At 48.1% G+C, this 26,685-nt stretch overlaps 6 protein-coding genes across 10 annotated transcripts; 3 read left to right on the top strand and 3 right to left on the bottom strand.

The window, feature by feature from the left end:
* The first annotated feature begins 1,536 nt into the window (after nt 1-1,536).
* LOC120954729 (putative inorganic phosphate cotransporter) lies at nt 1,537-13,837 on the top strand. 3 transcript variants are annotated; one of them, XM_040374901.2, is made up of 5 exons: nt 1,537-2,137; nt 11,948-12,276; nt 12,351-13,226; nt 13,304-13,454; nt 13,525-13,837. In XM_040374901.2, the coding sequence occupies exons 1-5, from the start codon at nt 2,035-2,037 to the stop codon at nt 13,584-13,586; spliced, it is 1,521 nt and encodes a 506-aa protein (XP_040230835.2). In that variant the 5' UTR covers nt 1,537-2,034; the 3' UTR covers nt 13,587-13,837. The 3 variants fall into 3 exon arrangements, with proteins under 3 accessions (XP_040230835.2, XP_040230838.1, XP_040230837.1); XM_040374904.2 differs by lacking the exon at nt 1,537-2,137 and adding an exon at nt 9,140-9,248; XM_040374903.2 differs by lacking the exon at nt 1,537-2,137 and adding an exon at nt 10,642-11,853.
* On the bottom strand, nt 13,809-16,078 carry LOC120954730 (phosphatidylinositol-glycan biosynthesis class X protein). Its single transcript, XM_040374905.2, has 4 exons — nt 15,782-16,078; nt 15,430-15,708; nt 15,173-15,356; nt 13,809-14,308 (listed from the first exon to the last, which is right to left on the bottom strand). The coding sequence occupies exons 1-4, from the start codon at nt 15,904-15,906 to the stop codon at nt 14,150-14,152; spliced, it is 747 nt and encodes a 248-aa protein (XP_040230839.2). The 5' UTR covers nt 15,907-16,078; the 3' UTR covers nt 13,809-14,149.
* A 114-nt stretch (nt 16,079-16,192) lies between these two features.
* On the bottom strand, nt 16,193-20,323 carry LOC120954728 (threonine--tRNA ligase 1, cytoplasmic). 3 transcript variants are annotated; one of them, XM_040374900.2, is made up of 4 exons: nt 20,139-20,323; nt 18,661-18,709; nt 16,634-18,556; nt 16,193-16,560 (listed from the first exon to the last, which is right to left on the bottom strand). In XM_040374900.2, exons 1-4 carry the CDS (start codon nt 20,154-20,156, stop codon nt 16,415-16,417), a joined length of 2,136 nt encoding a protein of 711 aa, XP_040230834.2. In that variant the 5' UTR covers nt 20,157-20,323; the 3' UTR covers nt 16,193-16,414. The 3 variants fall into 3 exon arrangements, with proteins under 3 accessions (XP_040230834.2, XP_040230833.2, XP_040230832.2); XM_040374899.2 differs by lacking the exon at nt 20,139-20,323 and adding an exon at nt 19,450-19,642; XM_040374898.2 differs by lacking the exon at nt 20,139-20,323 and adding an exon at nt 19,039-19,435.
* A 403-nt stretch (nt 20,324-20,726) lies between these two features.
* LOC120958718 (uncharacterized) lies at nt 20,727-23,483 on the top strand. The gene is made up of 4 exons (XM_040381693.2): nt 20,727-21,394; nt 21,467-22,250; nt 22,316-22,807; nt 22,874-23,483. The coding sequence occupies exons 1-4, from the start codon at nt 21,243-21,245 to the stop codon at nt 23,063-23,065; spliced, it is 1,620 nt and encodes a 539-aa protein (XP_040237627.1). The 5' UTR covers nt 20,727-21,242; the 3' UTR covers nt 23,066-23,483.
* A 524-nt stretch (nt 23,484-24,007) lies between these two features.
* On the top strand, nt 24,008-24,808 carry LOC120955128 (uncharacterized). Its single transcript, XM_040375661.2, has 3 exons — nt 24,008-24,183; nt 24,248-24,486; nt 24,567-24,808. Exons 1-3 carry the CDS (start codon nt 24,108-24,110, stop codon nt 24,759-24,761), a joined length of 510 nt encoding a protein of 169 aa, XP_040231595.2. The 5' UTR covers nt 24,008-24,107; the 3' UTR covers nt 24,762-24,808.
* On the bottom strand, nt 24,650-26,599 carry LOC120955127 (protein tilB). The gene is made up of 2 exons (XM_040375660.2): nt 26,087-26,599; nt 24,650-26,010 (listed from the first exon to the last, which is right to left on the bottom strand). The coding sequence occupies exons 1-2, from the start codon at nt 26,094-26,096 to the stop codon at nt 24,806-24,808; spliced, it is 1,215 nt and encodes a 404-aa protein (XP_040231594.2). The 5' UTR covers nt 26,097-26,599; the 3' UTR covers nt 24,650-24,805.
* Between the last annotated feature and the right edge of the window lie 86 nt (nt 26,600-26,685).

The following is a 26,685-nucleotide window of genomic DNA, read 5'->3' as shown; positions in this document are numbered from 1 at the left end:
GCTTTCACACGCTTTCGAACAGCTTTCAAACACACAAACAGCCACTTCCCGTGACAGGAGCTCTTCAAACTGACGAAAATTAAAAACTGCGAATCACTGGCTCGCGCTCGGTTTGCTTGGGTAGTTCAAGGTGACTGATACTGATAGTGAAACGCCACTCAGCTACACTTCCCGAAAGGATAACAGCTCATCAAACAGGGCTCCCGACATCGGCCAAAACACGCCGTCGTCCTCCGCCACCTTATGCTGTGGTGACCCTAACCCGACGCCCGTTCCATTGCCAACAGCGCAGAGCGTTGTCAACCATGTGCCCGGGTGTCTAATTAACATTCACTCAAAAATTTATTGAACACCACCTGATATGTGCCTCCGTGTACGTGTGTATGTGCGTGTGCGCGTTGTTTGTGCAAATTCAACGGCACCGCTCACGTGCGCGCAGCGTACGCACAAGCACGCGCGCAACGCAGCGCCCCATAGTATCACCATGGTAACCCTGTACTTGAGGATCTAATTGACATTAAACGGCACATTTATGGAATCTCGCCGTTTCCTTAAAATCATCCTATTAGCTAATGATTATTATCGCCCCTCCGTTACTGTCCCCTTGTCCATGGCTCTAACAGATCCCTGATCCGGAACAGGAACTCCGGATGTTGGGTTTGTTGCTACTGGGGACTCCTCACCCCGGAGTTCCTTTCTATCCGGCCAGCTGCCAATCGCCGCTCGCCCTACGATACTTTCCCACGTGCAATAAAACGCAGTGCAATGAGAGGGCAATTAATCAGCACAGCAGTGATGCATTCTGAAAAAAGCATTCCTGAGTGCATACTGGTTGCATTCTTGGTCGCGCCTGGGGTAAACTAGTTCGTTCCTGATTGTGGCTGGACGGTCCAGCAGCGGGAGGATGAGGCCAGCGTTGCATCTTTTGAAGTGGGCCCAAGTATTATCGATACCGGGCAGGAGTTGACCTTAGCGGTGGTATTATGACGTCAGGTACATGGGACCAGGAGCTGATCACGGGCTTGGTGACTGATAGTGGAAGGAGTCTGATAACGAGGGGCACATAATCCCTTCTGCATGGTCAAACAGGGTTTGGCAGAGAAAAGGCTGATACTGAACTCCAAAGCCGAACTTAAAGCTGTTAGATCGTAAGACCACAGCTAGAACATGATCATGATCATAGTTAGAACCCCTACATTACTCCCAATTGACTCAGCAAAATTAAACAAAAAAAACAATATGTTGTTATAGACACACACACACACACTGCTAGAATGCAACGCATACACGTTCACAAACGCGTTGTTGTGCACTTAATTCGAACAGTCGATTAAGTGGCCGGTGGGAGAACTTTGAAAGCTGCTCACGCTTCTCCACGCCAAGGGAGGATGGTGGAGGTAGCACTCCTCCCCTCACCTTGTGGAGAATGGAGTGATGCCCACAGCCCCGCAACACACACAGGTGTAGTGGTGCTGCTAGTAGTGGACCGGGCGGCGGGTTGGCCATTTCCATCGAGCTTTATCAGGCTCGAACGATCGATTGTTTCTGCATTCTATCGGGTGCCTCCGTTCAGTGCTGAGGTGCCACACAGCGCGGTTGTGTGTCGGTTGCGTCGGGTTTGGCTTTTCGGAGTGCCTGCCAGTGTGTATACACTTCCCCTGTACTGTCGTGTTCTCGTCAATGAGGCTGCCGATGCGGGCTGCTCGTCGCGTGCTATTGTTGTTTACGCGCAGTTTTTTGTTGTTGTTTTAGCTCAGAGCTCAGCACCAAACGTAAAATAGCTCATCTCACATCCGGATACATGCCGCGTGGGGGGATTAACTATTCGCATCAGACAGCAAACCGTAGTTCCCTTTTTGTTGTGAAGTGTTGTTGGGTGCGGAAAAACGCAAGTAACGAAGCAAAAACGATGTGTAAACTTTAATTTTTGCAAAAGGAAAGAGAAGATTAAGAGCATTAAGTCTGCTAGGTAGATTTTTTAAAAGTGTTTCAAAATTCATTGTTGTAATAAGTAAAAAGAGTAAAAGTGCAACAATGGTGTCGGATACAACAGCGGACGGAAAACGGTCCGAAGTAACGAACGGTTCCGCGAAAGATTTGGAGCAGATGAAAACGTTCGCCGGAGAAGGAAAAGCGCGTAAGTAGTAGTAATAGTGCCCTAATACTGGAGTCCATTTCAGTGTGTACCATTTAAAACTTCGCGGAAACGGATCATGCCATAAAGCCTGAAATGAACTTGTACTATTAGTAACGTGCCTTTAGTTACGTTGTATTACTACGTACATGCACGATAAGCCGTGTGAAATGAAGTTGCTTGGGAAAAGTGTTTTACATTCAGCTATTTATATAGCACTAGAGTATCACAGTGCTGAGAATTTTGAAAGTAAAAATATATGTTCGTAATAAACTTGTTCCTAAACTATTTATGGAATGCTTTTGTGTTAATGTGGACGGAAACCGTCAACAGAAGTGCATAATTTGTGCAAAGTCAGGTTTCTATCTATTCTCTAAAGGCCGGGGGATACTGTTCGTACTCGCTAGTGTAATTTCGAATTTCACTAGCGCATTTGGCGGCGGCTGACCGAAGCATTTTACCAAACAATTTGGAGCCGCGTCATGAAATATTTTATTTTTATATCTCCTTAAATTAGGCTGGAAATATGTTGTAACTAATAGATAAATTTGTTGGGCGAGTATTTCAGCCATTTTCGTATCAAAAAACGGTCAAAAAACTACTTACATTTGAGATCCGTCACGATCATTCCCTCGATGACCAAAAAAGCTTCGACCAGCCGCCGTCAGATGCATTGGTGAAAATCGAAATTACACTAGCGAGTACGGACAATGTATCCTTTTGTATATAATGCCTATACCTGCTTGTGGAAAAAAAGACGATTATCGATGTAATGTATTGTATTTCTGAAGAGATATTACAATGAATATTGATATTTTGATTTGAGAATGATAATGGCTAGACTAGAGCATTTTGATGAACAGTTAAGGATGCATAATGACAAAAAGAGGCAAATTATGCCAACTCAGTGTAAATGAAAAAAAGACGAAAATGAAGAAAAATAAGCAACAGAATGAGACAGTTGAAGTAATTGTCCTTACATTAACACTTACATTTGTAACACAGCCTGGTTTCGTTTAATACTTGTAATAGTAATAAAAAATCATATTAAAAGCAAATTCATTAATGCTGAGTTACCCGGCGCTCTAGCAGCAATCGAACAAGACATCGAACATGAAAAATGTATGGGATTTGACATGTTCGATTTGTTGTTTATCAAATCGAACATGTCAAATCCCATATATTTTTCATGTTCGATGTCGTGTTCGATTGCTGCTAGAGCGCTGCCTTAAGTGATCCTCAAATCCTTTTAGTTTGTTTTGGTTCTATGCAATTTTGTTTCTAATTTACTGTTCCAAATTCTTCATTATTTGCATTTGTTAAATTTGCATTATAATGTGATAAAAAATATAAATAAGATCATAAGATAGGATATATTTTATACAGTATTTTATAATTATCGATTTGAGTTGTAGATTTTTTAAATTGATTTTTCATTAGTACTTGGAACATTATTTTAAATATATTTATACTTCGATCACTCTCGAATCTGGTCAATTAATAACATTTTTGATTCAAAAGTTTTATTTTGAATGGTGAGTCACCGTTGTTTATATTTCTGGAAATTATTATTAATTATGATTTATACATTGGAAATATTTATATTTTTGAGTTGTAGACAGCAAATAAAACATTTTCCTTTAACAAATTTCATTTCAAATGAATGGTTAAGGTTAATGTTTTGTTTAATGAAAATAAGAACAATTTATTTATTCCATTAATTACCTGAATTAAGTAAAATGACCTTCAAAAAATGCAACAAAAAGATTTAATGCATAGGATGCTTTTAATTTCCAATAAATCGTGCACTTTTTTCCAACCCACACAATCGTTACCGTAGCAGTAAAATCAGCACAAAAATTACAATCACCGGTAGACCACCATAGCGAATCCGAATCGGTCCCAACATAATGCACCATAAATTCAACCCTTGATGTGCGTGTGTAAACTGCCGCCGACACAGGCAAATAAAACAGTAAATTAACGCCCGGATGGATCACCAACCGATTAAAAACCGCACAGGTGTCTGGTGACCTTCCCGGCTGGTAGGACGGCGCTACTGCAGAAGCACAAAAACGCAAACAAAAACCCTCTACTACCGGTCCTTAACCTACGCGGTATCTCCCGTCGCCAGAAAGCGAGCACTATTTGCAAGCATTTTATCGTTCCAGTTGCAGCCATTCTTCCGCAATATTGTGACCGATCAACCCGAACGATGAAACAATAAACACGGCGGTAACAGGATTCGCCGGTACCCCGGGCAAGCCATTCCGCCCCGTGTTGTTGATTGTGCAGAATCCCACATTCCTACCCTGCGCGAAGCGTAGAGAGGGGAGCGAACTGTGGCAGCGCAGAAAACGAATCCTTTCCAAAAACCTTGACCGTCCTTGGACGATCGCGCACTTGTCTCCCTCTCAACAGACAGGCGCCAAACGAACTCCAAAAACAAACCGAGAAGCTAAAAACCAAAACAAAAAGCCCAACAAACCAGCAGCAAAACCACACAAACGGTGCAATCGGGACGAGTGATATGCTGCTGTCTGTCCGGTTCCTTCCCGGTTTGCGAAACTTTCGCTGCAACCGCTGAAAAGGTGAAGGCTTCAACTGGCGGCCACCACCAACCAAATTGGCTAAATATTTGAGCGATCACCGTACGCGTGAATTCCTAACGTGCCCCTTCGATGTACAAAAAAAACGATCGCAAGATCAGCGCCAAAAGATCGAGAGTTGTTTGTAAACAACGTGCAGATTTTCAGTTCCGCGCGGAATTGCGCGCGCGCGCGCGCGCTCACTCACGATGGAATTCTATTATTTTTCAATCATACCCTCCCCCCGCCTATGGGGAGCTGTTTTTTTGCACACTCTTTTGTGCGAAGGTTATCCCAGCGTAAGGGTGAAACAAGGTGTCGAAACACACACAACAAACCTGTTCGGACCGCTACGACCCACCACCAAGCGCAAACGCCAGGTGTCGCAGGCACGATGCCTTTTGCCCCGTTTTGTACCGAGCGTTTGCTCCAAAACTCGATCGTTGTTTGGAGTCGTCGTGAGATGAGATCTTAAACCCGAGAAAGGAAATGCTCGTGCTGTACTGTCGCGAGATCTAATATCCGGAGACATCTAGAGACGGGCGGTACGCGATCGCGATCGTCTCGTGTTGGGGAGAACGAACATGAACCTGCGCGCGCACGCTGCCTAAACACATCAATCAAGATACACGGGATGGGAAGTTCCGTTTGGCATTTTTGCAGTTGTTCGATTATACGCGGTTCCGGTGGCGGTGAAGTCTGATTTATGATCTGCATGTGATCTTCGCGCGATTTTTCCTCCCCCACTTTAAAGTTCAGCTCTTGCGACAAAGACGCTGTACGGGAACACGTGCGGGAGCTTTTGACAGTCAGTTGGAGAGACATGTCGGAACATTCCAGTGTGGGGAGATGCGGAGGGAGAGGAGATGACTTTATCACAACAATGCTCCCCCGCGCCTGCGATGCTGATCGGACAAAGACGTTCTTGACGTCCGGAGGGATTAGCAACGTGTACTGGCGGATTTTGTTGTGTGCGCTTGCTAATGCTGCTGCTGCTGCTGTCGTCTCCGTCTGGCTACTTTTAAAAGAGCACTCTACTAAGCGTTATTAGAGTGCCAATTTGAATATGCCACTCACGGAGCAGGTTGAAAGGCTTAGCGGGAGTGACATTTTCGAACTGATCGTGTGCAAGAATGTTGCAGGTCTATGTTCTGTATTTTCTAAATACCATCCAATTATGAAACCATAAATCATTTATTTTGAAACTACTTTTTCCAAACACCTTGTCCGTGGATTGTGTAACCGGGTTAACCGGAGCCTCAGTCCGGTGGGGCATGTCCTCAAAGCAGTCCTTAATCCACTTACAAACCACAATAAGCTACATAATCATAGCGCCCTCTGGCTCGCTCGGCGACTGATAACCCATCGCATTCGAGTACCATTCGAGTACCGAAGAACGAATGGGGCGACCCAATCGGGCCGTAATCAATCAGGTCGATGCGGTTGTAAAGATAAACCGCCAGGGCCGTGGCGGTTCCGAGAGGGCTCCCCAATCAGGCCAGTTCATTAGACCACCCGACCCCTAAGCGCCAAGTGGACAAGCGAGGGATAAACGCAGACTGTATTGTTCGATCGACACTGTTGGGGGCCAAACAACGTGAACAACCGTTGCCAATGGTTTGTTTGCTGATTTGTGTGCTTCCAAGTGGCGCTTCCAAGTGTCACCGACATTAGTGTGTGCGATCATCGGCTACATATCTACACCGACAAGTCTATTACGAAAGGTGGCGGGGAGAAGGAATGTTTGAATGGGCCCGCCAAAGCAGAACACGTCCACCGGCTCGCAAGGTGGTCACGTTCCTTCTCCCCCACCCCGCAGCAGGCTCTACCGTGTAATGGAGCGCGTTTTGTGAGCGGTTTATACACTTCCGGTCGTCAGTCAGGGAACGATCATGCGGGCCGGCAAGTGCGTCATGGCGGCGTGTGATCGATCGAATACACATTTTTGCATCCGTTTTTGGAACTGTTTCGTTATTTTCGGGCGAGTAGGCAAGTGGACATTCGTCGTGGGATGGCTTTTAACCTCGGGTGGCAGGCAGAGGGGATGATGCATTGTTTTCGGACCCATAGCAGGGCACGTACAAGTTCAAGGAATGGATAAATGTGTTCGAATCCATGGTAACAATGAAGGCTGAGCAGGAAAATTAAGATATTCGATGGTAAAGGGTGTTACGACATTCCAGCAGAAACAGGGGTACAGGGTGTCATTCTTGTTGATAGTTGAAGTTTGTCTCACAATCAATTGATTTTTTCCACTTATCATGCCTGATATGATCGGAGTTTTATTGATTATTAGTAAAAATAATAACCAAAACCAATTCGCCTAGTAATCTTCTTCTTCTATTTGGCGTAACGTCCTACGCGGACATGCCGGCCTTTACAGCCTATCGAGAATTAATTCATTATCACGCAGCTGGATAGTCATCAATCCTTGCTACGGGGGGACGCTACATTCTAGGCTTGAACCCATGACGGGCATGTTATTGAGTCGTTCGAGTTGACGACTGTACTACGGAGCCGCCCAAGTAATATTTTATATGAGAATTAATTGAAGATTTCCAACTAATATCGAATCATTTTACAGCAAAGTTTGGAGTTTTTTAACTTTGTGTTGTGTTATTATTTTCATTCTGATATTAAAATAAAAAAGGCTCAACTTTACTAAAATTATGTTTTTTTAAATGAAAAGTATAGGTCAAACTAATTTTATGAAAAGATATAGAAATATGCGTTGAAGATCGTGTCAACCATAGAAAATGAGATGTTTAGAAAATAGAATTAACAAATATCAGTTGATTATAAAAAAAATAAAAGTTGTCGTCAAATTTTGGCGCTCAGGCATCAATTTCGACTCGACTCTGGGCCATAAATTTATAACTCTCATGCACCTATTTTTGTTTGTAAGTCTTTTTTTACTCTTGTAAGAATCATGATGCATTTACAAGATATTTGAGCCGATCTATGGCAACTGCAGTACAAAAAAGCAACAAAAATCGTGTAGTTTCATGAATTTGAATGAACAATTAATGAAATTTAATAACTTCTAAAGCCAGTTTTTACACCTCAAAATCATGCCACAGTTTTACACACTCCATTAAAACTTCCAAAATTGGCATTATGTTTGTTATATTTTGAATTATATCAATGAACTTATTAACTACTTTACTTACATTCTATTTTGAAACACTTTTTAATATAAAGCAAATCACAAGTAAAAAATTGTTGCCTTAAAGGCAATTTTGACACATTTTAATGTGCCTTAGGAATTGAAAAAATGTGCCTTAGAGACAAAAATAGGTCAGTTTTAGCCAAAAGTTAGTCCCAGCGACTGTATTATAAACAATCAGTTTAAATATTTAAGAAAAGTCAACAGTAATAACAGTCATAGAAATGAAAGATGAAAGATAGAAGTTACAAAACAAAAGAATATGGTAAAAAACTACGACGACAAGAAGTAACTTAATTGGTGGAATAAAAGAAGATAGAAACCAGACAGTTCATTGAACATTGCAAAACTATTGTAGTAATCCAAAACTATAAAAAACAGTAAGAAATAATTAAATACACAAAACAACTACATTGACCAGCATTAATGTTTGATTCAAACAAGTATAACAAAATCCTGCAAGTAATATCAAACTTTTGATAAGATGAAGTATCTCATAAAGACATAAAGATCAATACAAGTGACATTGCAATCTTATTAGTCTGATAAGACGATCGATCACATCACCCACCAACAATCTACTATCTATCTTCGCTCCGCCTTTGCCACGACCCACTGAGAATCTGCCGAGAACGTCCTTCCGTGCCATTCTAACTACAATCTGCGCCGGTACTCCCGGAGCCTCATCGGCACAGTCATCTCGATGCGCTTTGTTTGTTGTTTCTGGCGCGCATTCGACGCTATCGCACGGCGCGTCGCAGGACACATTTTCAAGGGCAAAACGGTTGGCGTCCACCACCACCAAAGGGCGTTGGTCACGTTTCGTAACTTGACTTGCTACTCCACTTCACACCGGGCGATCTCCGCGCTACTGCCGAAGCATCCGTGGTCAAGTGCTCCCGATGACTTGTTGGAAATGTTTTCAAACTCCGCAGTGCGTAGCGATGTGTGTTTGAGCAGCATTACAAACTTTACTACCAGTTTCTCAGTTTCCCACCCGGCCCGGTTTCTTATCGATCAGGTTCCAAACACACCTCAGAGGGGGGGCAGCGATCCCCGATGTGTGCTGAGCGGGAGGGATTTGTTTGCAGTTTGATTTCTTCGACACACTTCAGCTGTACAGCCTGATAAGCATGCATGGAGGTTTGTGGGGAGGGGGAGGGGGGGGGTGTTTTTATCGATCGATTGATACTGGGAGTGGGGGAGATACATTTTACAGTGATGCAATGACCATTCAGGAAACGGTCAAATATGATTAGTCGATTGGAAATATAGAACAGCGACACATTCGATCAAGTGCAGCCGGAAGCAACTGGACCGTTCTAAACCATCGCCATGGCTCGAAATCGGAAAGATGAAGGTATCTTTTAAAAAAAATAGTCTAACATTATATTCTACCATTGCCAAACTATTTTAAGTGTCAAATAGAAAGGAGAAAAAACTGTCTCGCGTGTTATTAATATGCATTGTGCATTGGAAGTGTTACAAATTGTTCAGTAAATGTAGACCAGCTCGTACAAGCTAGATAAACGTGAATTGCTAGCATTGGGAAACAAGACTACCAGCAATGGACACATCAATTGAAGTGCGAGAGTGAACAAAAAACTGATGCAAAACCATCCAAAAGTGGTATCTTGGGGGATCATTTTGAAGATCAGTTAGGAAAAAAACCTTTGTGTATGCAAATTATGAAAAAAAGCCTTTTTTGCATGCTTACAGAAGCACTCCCTGTGACCACATTGCCTGTGTCTGCGTCTGTGAGCCAAGATTGTGTAGATTATTAGCAAATTTGCCGTGTGCAACATGATATCGCTCCTGGCACCGCTCCACCTGTTGTTGGCGTTTGATAACACCGAAGGATATCGTCGCTTAAATCGCGCACTAAATAAGAACTATGCACAATTGGGTGCTTGTGTGTGCTGTGTGTGTGTTTGCTGCTATGAGGCTAGCCGATGTTGGCATTGAAATTTGTGTCACAAGAAAATTTTGCTCAAATTTGCCCTCCCATTAAGACAGAAGCCGTTTATTTTGTTCACAGTCTCCGCACCACTCTACACCGTCCCTTTTCCCTTCGGTGAAGTAGAAGTCCTTCATATCATTAGCTTTATCACACACGCACACACACTGGGTCATATTTATGCATATTTTATGCCATTAACATTTATTACCGGCCAACATTATCTACAGGTGCAAGTTTCGGTGTAACCTTTAATAATGAAAAAAAAAATGACAACATAACAACAGATTTAACACAAAATTCATTTTTCAAAACAGAAATTTTCAATTAAAAAACAAAAAGAACAAATTTTCAATCTTTTTTCTTCAAAACAATTCCTCAATATGCCAACAATCGCCAAACGATCTTTTAGTTTAGAGTAATTACTAGTGATCGTACTGAATCTAGTGCAATCTGCACTATGATAAGCGCCACACGTGTACCTGTGTTTTGTTTTTTTTCCCACCCTTTCTACCACACCCGGCTGTTACATTGCAACGGCCGTTCTCTTTATTACACCCTTGTTTTAGGGTTGTAATGGAGTTAAAAAAAGTGACCGACATGAGATCATCGACTTGTGAGAGGAAAAATCGCTCCCATGGGTGTAGTAAAACGTTAAATACTGTGTAATTTTTGTACAAAAATTAATTATACTATAATTAAATTAAAAAAAAACGAATGTTGTGCTAATTAAATTAGTCACACTCACTCTGTTCCATAAATAGACAATTATAAGGGCAATCAAACACAAATAAAAGTGTGCTAGAACAGGAACAGGAGGTTCACGGTTTGTTTATCTCTTGATGAAGCAGATGAGCAGACCTGCTGATGCATTAATGCCAAATTAAACAGCTTCATCGTCGCCTCATCCCTTAACGACCGCTGATTTACACTACACCACTGCAAGAGAGAAAAGAGAGTAAGCAGGAGGGAGAATGTTTTTGCACGTAATTAGCACGTGAAAGACTGAGCGAGCTGCTTGTTGTTTACCTGTCTGCACTCTACGGCAGCGAAAGAGAGATAAAGAGAGAGAGCGCGCGCGCACGCGATGGCTTTGTGCAACAAGCCAACGCAACAGGTAAAATCTCCGTTGCCAAGAGAGAGAGAGAGCGAGAGCGAGCGAATCTCAGGCCGTGTGTACGACGGTTGTGTGCGTGCAGGGCTGTTTTTTGTGTGTAGCTGGTTGCCGCGTCAGTCATGCGTGTATGCGGCCGAACAGCTGCTGTGTAAAATAAACACATCAAAAGGGACGGTAACAGGGGCACAATTTCTATCACCAGGCCGAGCAGATTCGCAAAACACATCGCCGATGGTAGTTGCAGGAGTAGTGTAGTGTAGCAGCAGCACCACACACAGAAACCGTGTCACTTTAGTTCGTGATTTGCTCGTTTGTTGTAATGATGGTGGCTTAGTTTATTAGTTGGATAAAAAATGCACCGACCAAAGACGTGAAAGTGTTTTTTGGCTTCCCCCCCACCCCACTTTCGGGGGGCACCGTGCATCGATGTAGTGATTTGTGCTGGGTTTCTTTGTTGTTTCTGTTCCACACTGCTTTTGTGTTCTGTGTATCGTCATCATGCACTGTACATGAGGCGCGTTCTCCACCGGGCACAAACAGCTTTATCATTTGCTTTATTAAACCTCCCACCAATACCCCCCACTACCATATGGCATGATAGTGAGAGTGGTCTGACCGCCATACACGCGCGCACCACCCACCATCCCATGCATTTCCGCTGTAGCAACGCAAGCAACGCGAAGGCTCTGCATGACCAGCTAACGCCTGCCGCGTAACGCATCGTAACGTGCCCAATCGAATCGGACCTGTAACGGCCCTCGCACACACGGGGTTGCAGCAATCGAACCAAAGTAAAACCGCCACAAACACAAACGATGCCATTCTGCTGTGGTTGCTGCGGTGACGCCACGTCCCGATACGAATATCGCCCGATTGGATTTCCACAGCAACGTAATGCCAGTGCCCTCGCTGCATCTATTTTTTTTTTAAAACACCTAGCAACGACTGCCTACTAAAAAGCCAGCCTTTCTTCCTATCGTTCCAGCAAGTGGTTTCGGTGCGCGCCATGTACAGACGCTGTTGCTGTTTTTCGCCCTCACCGTCGCGTACGCACTGCGCGTCAACCTGTCCGTCGCGATCGTGGCGATGGTCGACCGGAAGGCGGCCAACAAGGACTACGAGGAGTTCGACTGGGACGAGGAAACGAAATCCGTCATCCTGAGCAGCTTCTTCTGGGGCTACGTCGTGACGCAGATCCCGGCCGGCCAGCTGGCGCAGCGGTACGGGCCCAAGATACTGCTGCTGTTCTCCATCGGTGTCTGCTCGCTGCTGGCCGTGCTGACACCGTTCTGTGCCCATGCCGGTGGTGCAAAGGTATGGCGCTTTTTTTGGCTTTCCTTTGGTTCCCTTTTTAACGCTTCCTTTTTTTCTCCTCCTGTGCTTTACAGGCAGTGATTGGGCTCCGGATAGTGCAGGGCTTAAGCCAGGGCTTCATCTTTCCCTCCACCCACACGATGCTGTCCCGGTGGGCACCGGCATCGGAGCGGGGCCGGCTCGGCACGCTCAGCTACGCCGGCGCCCAGTTCGGCACGGTGATCATGCTGGCCGTCAGCGGCGTGCTGGCCTCCTCCAGCATGGGCTGGCCGAGCATATTCTACATTTCCGGCGCGGTCGGGATGCTGTGGTCGGTGGCGTGGTTCTTCTACGGCAGCAACTCGCCGGCCGACTACCGGGGCATCGCACCGGAGGAGCGCGAATTCATCGAAAGCTCGTTCGGGCCGCAAGATCACAGCAGGCGCATCGTTACACCGTGGGTAGCGATCCTAACGTCTGCGCCGATGATTGCGCTGACGGTTGCGCACTGCTGCCACAACTGGGGCTTCTGGACGCTGCTGACCGAGATGCCCACCTTCATGAAGGAGGTGCTCGAGATGGACATTAAAAAGAACGCACTGCTGTCGTCGCTCCCGTACCTGGTGATGTGGATGCTAAGCTTCGTGTTTAGCCCGCTGTCCGATTTCCTCATCAATCGGCAGTATTTGTCGCGCGTCGCTAGCCGGAAGCTGTTCAACACGATCGGGCTGTGGGTGCCGATGGTGGCCCTGCTCGGGCTGGCGTTCGTGCCGAAGGGTTCGTCCGATCTGGCGATCGTGCTGCTGACGCTGGCGGTCGGCATCAACTCCGCGACGTACCTGGGCTTCCAGGTAAACCATATCGACCTTGCCCCGAACCATGCCGGCACAATGATGGGCATCACGAACTGTGCGGCCAACATCATGTCGATCATTGCGCCGCTCATCGTCGGGCAGGTGATATCGGACGCGGTGAGTAGTGTTTGGACGCGTTTACATTCCCGTACAATCAATTCTTATACTGTTCCCGATCGATTGTTCCCTTCCAGACTGATCCTATTCAGTGGCGCCGAGTATTCTACATTGCCGCCGGAGTGTACTTCTTCGGCAATCTTACCTTCATCATCTTTGGCAAGGCTGACATTCAGCCCTGGAATGAGTCAGAGTCGCCTATCCCTCGCACCGTGTCCAATGCAAACGGTAAGCCCTTTCGCGCGCCTATTCTTATTGGAATTGGTATAATGTTTGAATGACGCTCTTTTTTTTTCAGAAACCCAATCTGCGCGGAATGCCCACAACACGGACGGTAACAACGCGAATCACAGCGATTAAAGGCATCTCGCGGGGGCTGCTCTTGCTAGTCCATAACACAAATACGCTCGCAAAACACAAACCGCCCAATCGTCAAATCGAAATATCATTCCGAGGAAAGGAACTGAGTAGAGACGGAAGTGGATGGGGAAGAACATTACTTTTTTACAGTCATATCATTTAGTATTAGGTAAGGAGAAACGATTTGCAAAAATGGGATATTACACTACTGAAATCCCAAAACAGAGAGAGAACGGGATGTATTTTTTTAGCAAGCAAAGGCCTAAAAACGGGCCAAAGGGATGTATAAAAAGGGAGTTGAAAAAAATAACATTTTGCTAACATGTTGTTTTTTGTCATCCCCTTTTCGCTAGCTGTACGCCCTCCTGTACAGCATTCGTAGAAAGATTGGCTATATTTATAAACCGTTATGCTAATGATAGTAATAATGATAATAAAAAAATACTGAAATACGACCAAATGCATTTGAAAGCTAAATTGAGCCATGGCGAACACACGTGTGTGTGTGTGAGGTTGAGGCATGAGATCGCGGCTTTGGGGCGGCTTTGGGGCTGCAGAAAGCTTTACAGTAGCTTTTTGTTGACTTTGCGTCCCACTTTAAGAATGACGTAAATCAGATACATGCTGCCGATCCAGCTGACCAGGATTGTGGCCGGCAGCACGAACCCGTACGATGCACTGTTTCCCACCGGAATCAGGACACTTATCACCGTGGGAAGGTTCTGCAAAAAGAAGAAAGTGTCGTCATCAGACATGCAGAATAGTGATGGGTAAAGTTGGCAAAAATCCGGAGTCGACTCCGATCCGATTCCGATAATTTCGGAATCGAAAGAGGTAAGTCCGCCCAGCATTATCCGGAGTCGTTCAGAATCGTTCATAGTCGTCCGGAGTCGTTGGAAGTTGGAGTAGTATGGAGTCGGATGGAGTCGTTGGGAATTGAAGTCATCCGGAGTCGATCGGATTCGTCCAGAGTCGGCCGGAGTCGTTGGGAATCGGAGTCATGCGGAGTCGTCTGGAGTCGTTCAGAGTCGTTCGGAGTCCTCGGAGTCGACCGGAGTTGTCCGGAATCGGTTGGAGTCGGAGTCGGCCTTCGAAACAATGTCCTGTATACGAAGTGCACACGCAAAACACAACGAAATGAAATGCCTGATCACAAGTACATTGCACCGGACGGCTCCTGTTGACTCCGACCTACTTCGATTCCGGTCGACTCCAATCGACTCTGGACGATACCGGTCGACTCCGGACGACTCCGCACGACTCCAGGACGAATCCAGATGACTCTGGACGAATCCGGATGACTCCGACTCCAAACGACTGTGGTATATTCAAGACGACTCCGAACGACTCTGAACGACTTCGGACGACTTCAGACGAATCTAGATAACTCCGGACAACTCCAGACGACTCCGGGCGACTCCGGACGACTCCGAACGACTCCCGACGACTCCGAACGACTCCGAACGACTCCGAACGACTCCAGACTGAACTAGTGATTCGGATTTTGCCGGCGTCGGATCGGAGTCGTGGTTGTGCTCCAATCCAACACATCAATAATACAGAATGCTTCAAATATCAACACCTACATTGAACTCCATTTCGTCCCACTCGCACAGCTCGGCCTGGTGCAGCTTGTCGTAGTCCTCGATCTCCGAGCTGTCCGAACAGGGCAGCGTTGCCTTGCCCACCGTTCGCAGCGGGTACTTGCTCGCATGCACATTGCTGCAGCGCACGTACAGGGTGGGACTTTCCACCTGAATACGCTCGAATCTGAAAGCAAACAGAGCGCAACGGTGTTTTGGCCAAACATTTGCACAAGATAGGGCCGGCAAACACTCTTTACTTGCGTGTGGATGGGTCGTGATAGCGGAAGTGGATCGGAAGCGTGATGTTAATTTCGCGCCGCACCGATTCGTACAGGTGCACGGTGAAGGGGTCCGACTTGCTGGCCGGCTTTTCCACATCGACGTACAAAGGCACGTAGCTGTTGATTTTGTGGAACCGCTTCAGATCGACGAGCTGGTCCGTGTTGACGTAGATGGCGGCCGGTAGTTGCTGGACGAGCAACAGCTCACACGACATCCGCCCGATGCCACCGAACCGAAGGCCGTAATGAATATCACTACCAAGGGATGGAAAGGGGAATGAGAAGTAATGAGTTTCGATTTATGAACACTTTGCGCTTTCTAGCTTACCGATGAAATCCGCTGTTGTGGATGGCAACGTTCAGGAAAGCGCTCAATGCTTCCGCCGCCGGGGTGAAAGCAAGCAACGCCAGTGCCGCACTTATGGTGTAGATTGAGCTAATAGTTGAAACCATTTTAAGCAAAACGACCGTGCCTGTGGGAGCGAACTAAACGTGACAAATGCCAATAAACAGGCAAACTAAACGATCCATTCGCTCCAGAATCACCGAAGAGTGGGCGCTGCTCGTTCTGCTGCCGACTGGTTTGTTTACCTTTGCTGGCTGCCAGTGACAGCCGGCGCATTGCTGTCAAGTGGTGTCAACTGTCAGCGGGGGGTTGTTTATTTTGGGTTTTCTTTTCTTTGCATCCTCTTTTCGGAATGTAATCGCACATTTTTTCCAACAAAATCTCAACCGCCGATTTTTTATGTTTTTGAACGAATTTTATTCCATTTCAGTATCTGTAGCGCGAATAAGAATGGGCCAAGCAGAACGAATGATGAGCAATAACTTACGTAGAAAAAAATCAAAGAATTGTCAGACCCTGTCTAATTTACGCGGCCACGTTTTGCGCGGCAAACACAATTGCGCGACGTTAGCGCTCTCTAAATGCTTCCGGGGGAGAAATGGTCGCCAATTCCGCTTAAAACTGATCCTCACCGCGTGCATACTCGTCGCGCAGCTTGGACAGCTTAGTGACCAGATCGTTGACGGTCACCTCGCCGTGCACCTTGTTGTCGCGTGTGCGCACGTTGACCGTTTCTGAGCTGCGTTCCTTTTCGCCAACCACTGTGCAAATATAAAATAGAAAAGAAATTCCATGAAATGTCATCCCAGTTCTCACAACTTCTCCCACTCTTACCCAGAATGAAGTTAAACTGTGCCAGCTGCGCATTGCGAATCTTCTTGTTCATCGTATCGCCCGCATCCAGATCGGCCTCCACCATAAATCCTGCCTCGTGCAGCCGCTGCCGCACCTGGTCCGCATAATCGTCGTACGCCGGTCCGACCGGGACCACCATCACCTGCCGGGGGGACAGCCAGAACGGCCACTTGCCGGCGTAATTCTCCGTCAGAATGGCAATCATACGCTCCACCGAGCCGAGCACCGCCCGGTGAATAATGACCGGCCGCTTCTTCTCCCCACTGTCATCGATGTAGTTCAGGTTGAAGCGAATCGGCAGCTGGAAGTCGAGCTGAATCGTGGCGCACTGATGGTTGCGCTTCAGCGCATCCATGATCGTAATGTCAATCTTCGGCCCGTAGAACGCCCCATCGCCCGGGTTTTCCTTCCACGGCTCGCCGAACTTGTCCAGCGAGTCGGCCAGCGCCTTTTCCGCCTCGTTCCACACCTCTATCTCGCCGAGGTACTTCTCCGGCCGCGTCGACAGCACCAGATTGAACGTGAACCCGAAGATGGTGTACACGTGGCGCAAAAAGTCCAAACAGCCCGTAATTTCCTCCCGTATCTGGTCCGGCATGCAGAAGATGTGCGCATCGTCCTGCTGGAACCGGCGCACGCGCGTCAGCCCGGTCAGCGCACCGGAAAGCTCATTGCGATGCAGCACGCCAAAGTCGGCCATGCGCAGCGGCAGCTCGCGCCACGACCGATTGCGATGGTCGAACATCAAGCAGTGGCCCGGACAGTTCATCGGCTTCAGCGCGAACGTTTCCTTCTCACTCTCGAACGAAAACATGTTCTCCGCGTAGTGCTGCCAGTGGCCCGACGTTTGCCACAGCTTCGCGTTGTAGATGTTCGGTGAGATGACCTCCTGGAAGCCGCGCTTCCGGTACTCGCTGCGGATGAAGCCCATCAGCGTGTTGTAGATGTGGGCACCCTTCGGCTGGAAAAAGCACGACCCGGGCGACAGCTCGTGGAAGAAGAACAGCTCCTGCTCCTTGCCCAGCTTGCGGTGGTCGCGCTTGGCCGCCTCCTCCTGGATCTTTTCCCACTCCTTCAGCTGCTTCGGGTCGGGGAAGGAGATGCCGTACACGCGCTGCAGCGTTTCCGCGTCCGCCTTGCCCTCCCAGTAGGTGGCCGAGTTTTTCACCACCTTCAGCGCCTTCACCTTGCCGGTGTTGCGCACGTGCGGACCGCGGCACAGATCGATCAGCGGACCGCACCGGTACACCGTGGTCGTCTCCGTGGTGACCTTCTCGTTCAGGATGCGCACCTTAAACTGGTTGTACTCGAACATGCGCAGCAGGTCGGCCTTCTTCATCTCCAGCCGCTCGAACGGTTGCTTCTCCTTCACGATGCGCTTCACCTCCGACTCGAGCGCACCGTAGTCCTGGTTGGAAATGCCGCTGCCCTCCAGGAACATGTCGTAGTAGAACCCGTTGTCGATCGGCGGTCCGTAGCAGAGATGGCCGCCGTAGCGCTTCTCCATCGCTTCGCCCAGAATGTGCGCCGAGCTGTGCCAGAAGACGGCCTGTGCGTCCGGATCGTCGAACTTGAGCAGCTGCAGCTTGCAGTCACCCTCGAGCGGACGATCCAAATCCCACAGCTCGTTGTTGACGCGCGCAATCACCGTGTTGTCCGCCAAGCCCTGGCTAATGCCGCGTGCCACATCGTACGGGGTCGTCTGCCAGCTTAACCCATCCACCTGCTTGCCGTCCGGCAGCGTGACCTTGATCGGGGTTTTCTCCCGCTTCTCCAGCTCCTCCTTGTACTGCGCCATCAGCTCATCGTAGATCTTGATACGATGGTCAATGAATTCCGGTCCGTCCTTCATTTCTTGCGCGGCACCCGATGCTTGACCCGATGCTGGGGCCGGTGCAGCAGCTGCAGGTTGTACGAAACAAAAGGTAATTATTGCATCAGGCTAGTGCAACACACTATTAATCATATCCGCTAGTATGCGTCATACGATCCACGACCACACATACCTTTATCCGCGGCAGCATTCTTCTGTTTCTCCTTCTTTGCCTTGCTTGCCTGCAAATAACGACAGAAACGGACAACCTGTTAGAAGCCACGAGGACACATATTTAGCTTTTTTTCTCTCTAAAATAAACAACTAAACAAAATCGTTTCCATTGTACCGCCGTCGCCCCAAGCCCCATGTGTGTGACGTCTTAAACGTGCACGCATCTTCAAAACAAGCCACCCTGTTTCACCCCATGCACTATTTTGCGAGGTTATGTCACTCTGGCTGTACGGAGCACAGGCGGCACCCATTGTAAAACATAAAAGAAACAAACGAAAAGGGTAAATTAAAACGAAAATTTGCCCTCTGCTGGGGCCATTATCATCACCCAACGAACCAGTGTTGCCAAGGGACGGTTGCTCTGCCGCTGGCTTCCCAGTGTCGGTTGCGCTAGTCGATGCAGCTGCCGTAATCGCAACCATTCCCGGCTGCCACTCGCACGGTATGCCGCACCCGGTCCACCAGCAGCCACCAGTGACCATCGGGCCGAGTGGCGCACGAAAACACCCACTGTCTGTTGCATTTCGCGGGCCCTTTGTACCGTTCTTCAAATGTTCATCTATTCGCTTTCGTTTACAAATGCGGTGCACACTTTTTCCCTGTACCACACAACCACCGAAACACGCACACACGTCGGCAAAGTGCTGACCCAGGGTAGGGTTTCAATGCGCCGAGGGGTATTTTTTAGAGGGAAGCAGTAGAAGGAAAGTAGAGGAAAGTGATGTTTTCTGTTGGTGTAAACTCATGCCTTTTGCTTGTTCAGATCCAGGCCGGCCAGCTCGGCGGTTGGTGCGTTTTCCGGCATTTTCCTCACCGACGATACACTAACTAATCGAACTAAATAACAAGTGGAAATTGAATCGATTGGTAAAGCAAAAATCCGTTCTCTGCCGTGTTCGCGGTGCTGCTGTCGTGGGAGACGGCTGTTGCCTGACAGCTGTCAAATTGCGAAACGTCGAACTGAAGCTTCGTTTACACGGTGCAAGCTCGAGGCCCCATTGGTTACACGTTTCATCGATTAATTTAGGAAACTGTTTTGTTTTGTGAAGTGAGAGAATTTTTTAAGTATTTGCCAGGAAATATAACTAAATTGATTTCTTATCCTTTCACATACAATCATATACAGTAATTAGCACTAAATGCTGAATGAATGTTGCTGTACATGCTTGTCTCGAGCTGTCGCATTTCTCTACACACAGATTGCATCATTTCAGGCGCATATGTTGTCCCCTTGCACAATTTCAGCATAAAAGAATCCCTAATCTTGGTGAAGACAAAGTAAAGAACGTATAAAATGAAACTGTTTCTTTTAACACACCATCACGCAAACGGGCACTGATAGGAAACTATTTATACGTCGTCAACACCAGCCGGCCACCGGGTAGCCATTGAACTTCTGCACGTGAGAGTGGATCAATCGAGCATGCCACCTCTTACCTTGTTATTTTTACCCATTATGTATGCGTTAAATGGACGGTGTTGAGTGGCAAAATGTTTCACAAACTGTAGTTAATCTGTTGGACACAAAAACACTTTGTTGGATGTTGTTTCTTTTGCCCAATTTCTGTGAAAATCTAAACAAACTGTGTAGCTAGGACATCCCCGTTCTGCTCGACCTGCAGACCTGTGAATGCTTTTGACAAGATTGCAGTGCGCAGACTCCGAAAATGCCAAAACGGGCAATTGTTGCCAGATTGTATGAATTTAAGAATTTTTGAGAAATTATCGTTATGATTATTACATTGATTTAAATTCTAATAAATTTTCATTTTCTGTTGCATTTTAGAATGCCGTCAAATAATTGGGAACACCCGAAACACGAAAAATAAATTTCAACAATGTCATACCCCACTTATCATTCCCCAGAACACACCCCATTCATTTCTCGGTATTTGTCACTGACCTACCGCACCATCGGCTGGAGTTCCAAAACAAAACCTCCCCCCTTCTTCCCATCAGCACACCTTTGGCGCAAACCGACCGGTTGTCAAAAATTTCCCACCGACCACGCATGCTCCGCAGCACTGTCGCGGAAGTTGTACTTCAGTCTTTTGTGGCAAAGTTTTCACTGGTCCCAAACGCTCGCCTGCCAGCGGAATCGGAAAATCAATATCACCGCAGTATCCGTCATACCAGCGCGAAACCAGAGCCAGACGTCCTCGAACGAAGTCACACTTTGGCGCCTTTGTCTCTGGGTCTCTTTGGTGGAACGGCTACTGCGTTGGTGGGGTTTGCTAGTGAAATTAATCTCACCTGCCTGGTGAAACATTGAACCGAATTAGGCGGATCACATCACTACGCCAGGTGAAGGTGGCTGATTGGCACGAAGGAAAGTTCCGGAAGCAGTTCCGAGTAGCGAAACCGTAGCGAGAGGCCAGGCCACCAGCGCCAGGCCAGACCAGTCTGTGTGTGTGTGTGGGAGTGCGTTTGGTTTCTAACGTGGCGCTCGACAACGGTATCAAAACGCAGTCCCGAGTGCATCCGAGTCCTGGTAGTGCTCGCACTTTGGTGTGGGCACTGCCCCTGACGGCATCATGCAACATGGTGACCGAGGAGAGTGATCATCCACACCATCCGGAGGAGGCGAAGACGCCGACGCAGGAGAAGGATAGCAACCTGCTAGCGCGCACCGACAGCAGCGAGGTACTGATCCAGAGCAGCATGGATGACATTTTCGATGTTATCAAATCGGGGTAAGTAAAACGGTCGAAGCAGGCCTTCAGTTGAGCAGTAAACGTAACGTCCACCTCGCTTCTTCGTTCCAGCGAGCTGTCGGAGGTGGAAAATTTGGTGGAAAAGGTAGGGCAGGAGGCATTGAGCGCTCGGGACAAGCATGGATACACTCCGGCCCACTGGGCGGCGCTCGATGGGAATGTGGAGATGATGCGCTATCTGGTCGAGCGCAATGCACCGGTCGATCTGCCCTGCCTAGGTACGCAGGGACCGCGCCCGATACATTGGGCCTGCCGTAAGGGACATGCGGCCGTCGTGCAGGTGCTGCTGCAGGCTGGGGTAGCTGTGAATGCGGCCGACTTCAAGGGCCTTACGCCACTGATGACGGCCTGCATGTACGGGCGGACGGCAACGGCTGCCTATCTGTTGGGTATGGGCGCGCAAAACCATCTGACGGACATTAACGGTGATACGGCATTGCACTGGGCGGCCTATAAGGGGCATGCGGATTTGATACGGCTGCTAATGTACTCGGGCGTGGATCTGCAAAAGACGGACAACTTCGGTTCGACCCCGCTGCATCTGGCCTGCCTGTCGGGCAATTTGCAGTGCGTGAAGATCCTGTGCGAGAAGCGCAATCTGGAGCTGGAACCGCGCGATAAAAATGGGAAGACGCCGGTAATGTTGGCCCAGAGCCACCGGAACAGTGAGGTGGTGAAGCTGCTGCACAATGAGATGAAGAAAAAGTCCCGCTGGATGCCACCGATTTCGGAGATTTGGGGTATGCTGTTCGGTGGGGCTGGTGCATCGAAGGGACCGTTGATATTGTTCCTGGTGTCGGTACTGCTGTGGGGATATCCGATGTACATGATAAGGGTAAGTGAACGTTGTTGTAAACATTGTGGACGTTTTTAACTAAAATCACATAAACGTCTCTTCAGTGCATTCCAATCACGTGGAACATACTGCGACGGTCGCACTACTGCTTCATCTACTGGAATGCGGTCATGTGGATTAGCTGGATCATAGCGAACAGGCGCGATCCCGGCTACATCCCACTCAACTCCGACACCTACTACCGGGCGATCAAGCAGATCCCGTACTTTGACAAGTGGAAGAAGCGAAACATCATTCTGTCCCGGCTCTGCCACAGCTGTCGCTGTTTGAGGCCACTGCGGGCGAAGCACTGCCGCATATGCAATCGGTGCGTGTCGTACTTCGACCATCACTGTCCGTTCATCTACAACTGCGTGGGGCTGCGCAATCGCATGTGGTTTCTGCTGTTTGTGCTGAGCATCGCGATCAACTGCTCGTTCACGATCTACTTCGCCTGCTACTGCGTCATGATCGAGGGGTTCAGCTTGCTGTACGTGCTCGGGCTGCTGGAAGCGTTCGTGTTTTGTGGCCTCGGGTGGATTCTCACCTGCACATCGGTAAGTTCAGGGGTCGATTAGAAGGATGGTACCGGTTTGATCGTATGTTTGTATTGCGCTTCCCAGATACTGCACGCCTGCATGAACCTCACCACCAACGAAATGTTCAACTACAAACGCTACCCGTACCTGCGGGACAAGCGCGGCCGGTACCAGAACCCGTTCTCCCGCGGCCCGGTGCTGAATCTGTTCGAGTTCTTCGTCTGCCTGCCGGACCGCCAGGACGACCAGGACTACATCCTCGACGAGAACCTTTGAAAATTGCCCAACCACTCCGGCGCACGCCGGAAACGCATCACCAGCAGTGGCAGCAACAGCAGCGGCAGCAGCTAGCTCGAACCGCGCAACTAAACCGCTTCCGGGGGGGGAGAGTGGGGGAGAAATTCGAGCTTGGAGTGTTTGCTTGGTGGTGCGCATCGCCATACTTTTTCTACCACTTCTTCGCCATTTTGCCATTTTAGCGCGAGTTCACACCATTTGCCGGCCATGCCACAGTCTACCTAAGAGGAGAGGAAACCCGGAGCCATGTCGAAGTTGTTGAACGTAACGTTACGACCAAACACGGGTTTTACGTTTTACAAAACGGGTTTTATGATTCTTACTAAGTGTTTCGTTAATGATTCTAAAAAACACACATTTGTTACGGAGCTGTATGGCCGCGTCGTTACCGTTTTTTGATGGGGGAAGCGTTACCGTGAGCGTTTTATTTACTGTTAAACAAAAGAATCTATACGGGAAATAGTGAAAATCGAACCTTTAGTAGCTTCGTCGATCGTCGATCGTGATCGTGTGTAAAGATAGGGGAGATACGAGACCGCGTTCTTTTTAATCGTACAATTCCATCTAACACAAGTAACATGCACAAAGCGATGTCGATGTCTTATAAACAAAAATCATTTCGCCCCTTTGGAATTTATAGCCATAGCTTTAGCGCAGCGAAAGGTGGGTGTGCGTGTGTGTGCAGTGTGACGAGCGAACTGCTTTAATACACTGTTCCATTCCAGAATGAAATAAAACTGCTTGTACACAAAAGAATCGAAATCAAATCAGAGTGTGTTTCCGCTTTTTTTTTAAATTTGGTGGAAAAATCCGAAATGACACGTGTAAACATTTGAAACGTAGCGGACTGTGTCGCTTTTTTTCTGGCCACCACTGTATGTCAACATTGCTGTTTGACAGTTGCCGGAGCTCGCTGCCTTTGCGAAATGTAAACAAATGCATGTGCGCCGTTTGGTGAAACTGGAATTCTCCTTTTTTTTCATTTAAATAGTGTAATAGTGAACTAAAAACAAACTACAAAATGTCCAGATCATTAGTAAAGAAAGCCTTCATACTGGCTGAGCAGGAACTGGCGGCATCAAAGAGTAAAACAGACGGTAAGGCAACTCGTCCTACTGTCCACAACGAACAACTAGCACTTGTGTGTAATTTTCCCACCAGAAAAAGCTACAAAAAGGAAAGCGAGTGCACTGGAGCTGATACCGCGACACCAGAAGCTCGTCGAGCTGGTAGGCAAAAAGGGTAAAAGGGTGGAGAAAGACATGATAAGGCGCAGGGAAAAACTCACCGTCACGGACGTGCGGCACCAGATCGCCAACCGGCACGATCCCACAGATGATAACATCAGGAAGCTGCTTATGTTCTCCCGCTCAAGCCTCGACGATGTTTCCCGCGAAACGGTAAGATTTGCAATGCAAGGGAGGGACGTTTTTCCGTATTTAATTTCCCTTTTTTCTTTCTCTATCTTCGAACGGAACAGATCCTGAAGCGTGCCCGTACCGGTCGCTATGTGTCGCGAGTGCGCGTTTCAAAGAAGGATCACCACAACAACGACAGTTCGGTGACGGCATACGACGACCAGGACGAGCAGGATGCAGCCGGGCCGAGTGTGTTTACCGAGGAAGACTTTGCCAACTTTGCAAAGGAGCTGGAAAAGAGCGCTCTGGCGCATTGAAATAAAGTAACACAACGGTCGGTTCTTTTTCCGGCCGTTTTCCCCTATATCAGGTCCGGTACTTCATCTTCATTTATTCGGGGCTGTTTCGTTTGGCTGGAACCACCGCAGATGCTTCGGATGTCAACTGGACCTTTCAAACCGCCACCAGTGGCTTGTGATTGGTTCACTTGGCTCGTGCGTTTCTCCTCCGCCGGTGCAACGATTCGTTCCGGGTTAAGCTTCGGCATTACAATCAGCATGTGGCCGGTCGTTTGCGATCGCTGGCAGGTCGACCGGTCCGTCTGGATGTCCTGCTTGAGGGCAAGCTGAAACACCTTACCCTTGATCGTGACCCGCACGTAGTTCGGCTGCGCGTCCACCTCCACCAGCGACGTGTCCAGATACTTGTACACGTGCAGATCCAGCTCGAACCGGTCCGGCTCATCGCGAAACTCAAAGTTCACCCGTGGCTCGTTCAAACTATACGGACGGCCACACTCGGCAAACAGCCGGCGCGTTCGCTTCCGTTCATCCGGTTGGTCCAAATTCTTCCCCCCGGCGGCTGCCTGTCCCTTTGCACGGCGTGAAAACTTTGCCATCTGGATGCGCGTCTCCGGACAGTGTTCGCTTTTCTGCTGCCAGAAGGTGGTCGCCCGTCGCTCGTCATCGTCCGGCAGGTCGCGCACGCTCGCCTCCTGCTCCTCGATCGATTGCTGCACGCGCACCCGCTGCTCATCGCGTTCGATTTTGTGCAGCGCCTCGAGCTGAACGATCCTTTCGCGCAGCGTTGGGAACTGCTTGGCGGCAAGCAGCCGATCGCTGCGCGTAATTTCCTTCCCATCGAGGTGGGCGAGCTGGGGCAGAGCGATGATGACGTACTCCCGGTACCCGGGATAGTCGGTGCAGGGATTGCCGGTAAGAAAGAGCTCGTGCAGGTTGTAGTTAGCCCGTAGGCTCTCGACACTCGTCAGCTCGCCGATAAAGTTGAGCGTGAGGTCGAGCTTTTGGAGCGCTTCGAGCGCTTCCAGGTTTTCGATGCGTTCGATGTTGTTGATCGCTACGTTGAGGTATTGGAGCTTTTTGAGCCGATTTAGATTTTCCAACCGAGGGATAAGGTTCGACTGGAGCAGCAATATTTTCAGCTCCCGACACCAGTGGCCAATGTGCTCGATGCGCTCGATGTCTTCCTGGTGCAGGGAGAGCTCCTCCAGCGTGCCGATGATGAGCTCATTGTGCTCGGACTTTTTGCGTATCAGCTGTTCCGTTACTGAGGGGAACGGGGAAAGGATTATTCGATCGCTCTATAGTTTTATCACAATAAAATTACTTGTAAAATAACTTACTTCTAACCATACTTCCAACCACTGCCAGAGCAAGCCTATGAGTGACGAACGAAGAAAACTGTTTCGAGCGTTGCCATGGAGACGGTTCATTCCATAGAGCATTCGATAAAAACAACCCATTCGGAGCAAGTTGGCGGCCAACGTGTCAATTTTAAACGAGCATGCGCGTTCGCTTTTGAGCACGTGCGTTATTTCAAACTAAAGTAAAACCTCTAAAACCCAGTTACACAAAAAAACCCCTTGATCCATGTGATTCAGTTACCAGAACCACCCTTTCAGTGCAAATATCTGAGTCACACCGTTATCAGCTTGATGCGATTTGAATTAAGATTTTACTTGCTTGATTAGGTATTTTAAAGCTTGTCTTATCTTTCCGACGTACAGCAATTTCTCTTTCTTTCTCTCCTGTGCGCAGTTACTAGCGCAGAGTTAATGACCACCGTACACGTGGGTGGGGAAAACCCTTTCGCATTGTAAAGGGTCAGCAGTGCGCATTGCTTATCGGTTAAAGTGAAACGTAAAGTACAAGAATGTATTGCCAAATGCTTAATATACTCACTAGTTCTGTTTTCAAGTCATCACGAACTGTTCGAAAAAAA

The sequence above is a fragment of the Anopheles coluzzii genome, chromosome 3, assembly GCF_943734685.1.
Source record: "Anopheles coluzzii chromosome 3, AcolN3, whole genome shotgun sequence".
NCBI lineage: Eukaryota > Metazoa > Arthropoda > Insecta > Diptera > Culicidae > Anopheles > Anopheles coluzzii.
The sequence above is the reverse complement of the archived record's forward strand: the minus strand, read 5'-3'. Positions and strand labels throughout refer to the sequence as shown.

Coding starts and splice junctions, on each gene's coding strand:
- LOC120954729 (XM_040374901.2), top strand. CDS start 2,035: ATGGTGTCGGATACAACAGCGGACGGAAAACGGTCCGAAGTAACGAAC. Junction 2,138..11,947: donor CGCCGGAGAAGGAAAAGCGC/GTAAGTAGTAGT, acceptor CTATCGTTCCAG/CAAGTGGTTTCGGTGCGCGC. Junction 13,227..13,303: donor GGCAGGTGATATCGGACGCG/GTGAGTAGTGTT, acceptor GTTCCCTTCCAG/ACTGATCCTATTCAGTGGCG.
- LOC120954730 (XM_040374905.2), bottom strand. CDS start 15,906: ATGGTTTCAACTATTAGCTCAATCTACACCATAAGTGCGGCACTGGCG. Junction 15,357..15,429: donor CACGACCCATCCACACGCAA/GTAAAGAGTGTT, acceptor GTTTGCTTTCAG/ATTCGAGCGTATTCAGGTGG. Junction 14,309..15,172: donor GGGACGAAATGGAGTTCAAT/GTAGGTGTTGAT, acceptor TTCTTTTTGCAG/AACCTTCCCACGGTGATAAG.
- LOC120954728 (XM_040374898.2), bottom strand. CDS start 19,224: ATGCAACAGACAGTGGGTGTTTTCGTGCGCCACTCGGCCCGATGGTCA. Junction 18,710..19,038: donor ACCGTCCCTTGGCAACACTG/GTTCGTTGGGTG, acceptor CGTTATTTGCAG/GCAAGCAAGGCAAAGAAGGA. Junction 18,557..18,660: donor GAATGCTGCCGCGGATAAAG/GTATGTGTGGTC, acceptor TACAACCTGCAG/CTGCTGCACCGGCCCCAGCA.
- LOC120958718 (XM_040381693.2), top strand. CDS start 21,243: ATGGTGACCGAGGAGAGTGATCATCCACACCATCCGGAGGAGGCGAAG. Junction 22,251..22,315: donor ATCCGATGTACATGATAAGG/GTAAGTGAACGT, acceptor ACGTCTCTTCAG/TGCATTCCAATCACGTGGAA. Junction 22,808..22,873: donor GGATTCTCACCTGCACATCG/GTAAGTTCAGGG, acceptor TGCGCTTCCCAG/ATACTGCACGCCTGCATGAA.
- LOC120955128 (XM_040375661.2), top strand. CDS start 24,108: ATGTCCAGATCATTAGTAAAGAAAGCCTTCATACTGGCTGAGCAGGAA. Junction 24,184..24,247: donor ATCAAAGAGTAAAACAGACG/GTAAGGCAACTC, acceptor TTTTCCCACCAG/AAAAAGCTACAAAAAGGAAA. Junction 24,487..24,566: donor ACGATGTTTCCCGCGAAACG/GTAAGATTTGCA, acceptor CGAACGGAACAG/ATCCTGAAGCGTGCCCGTAC.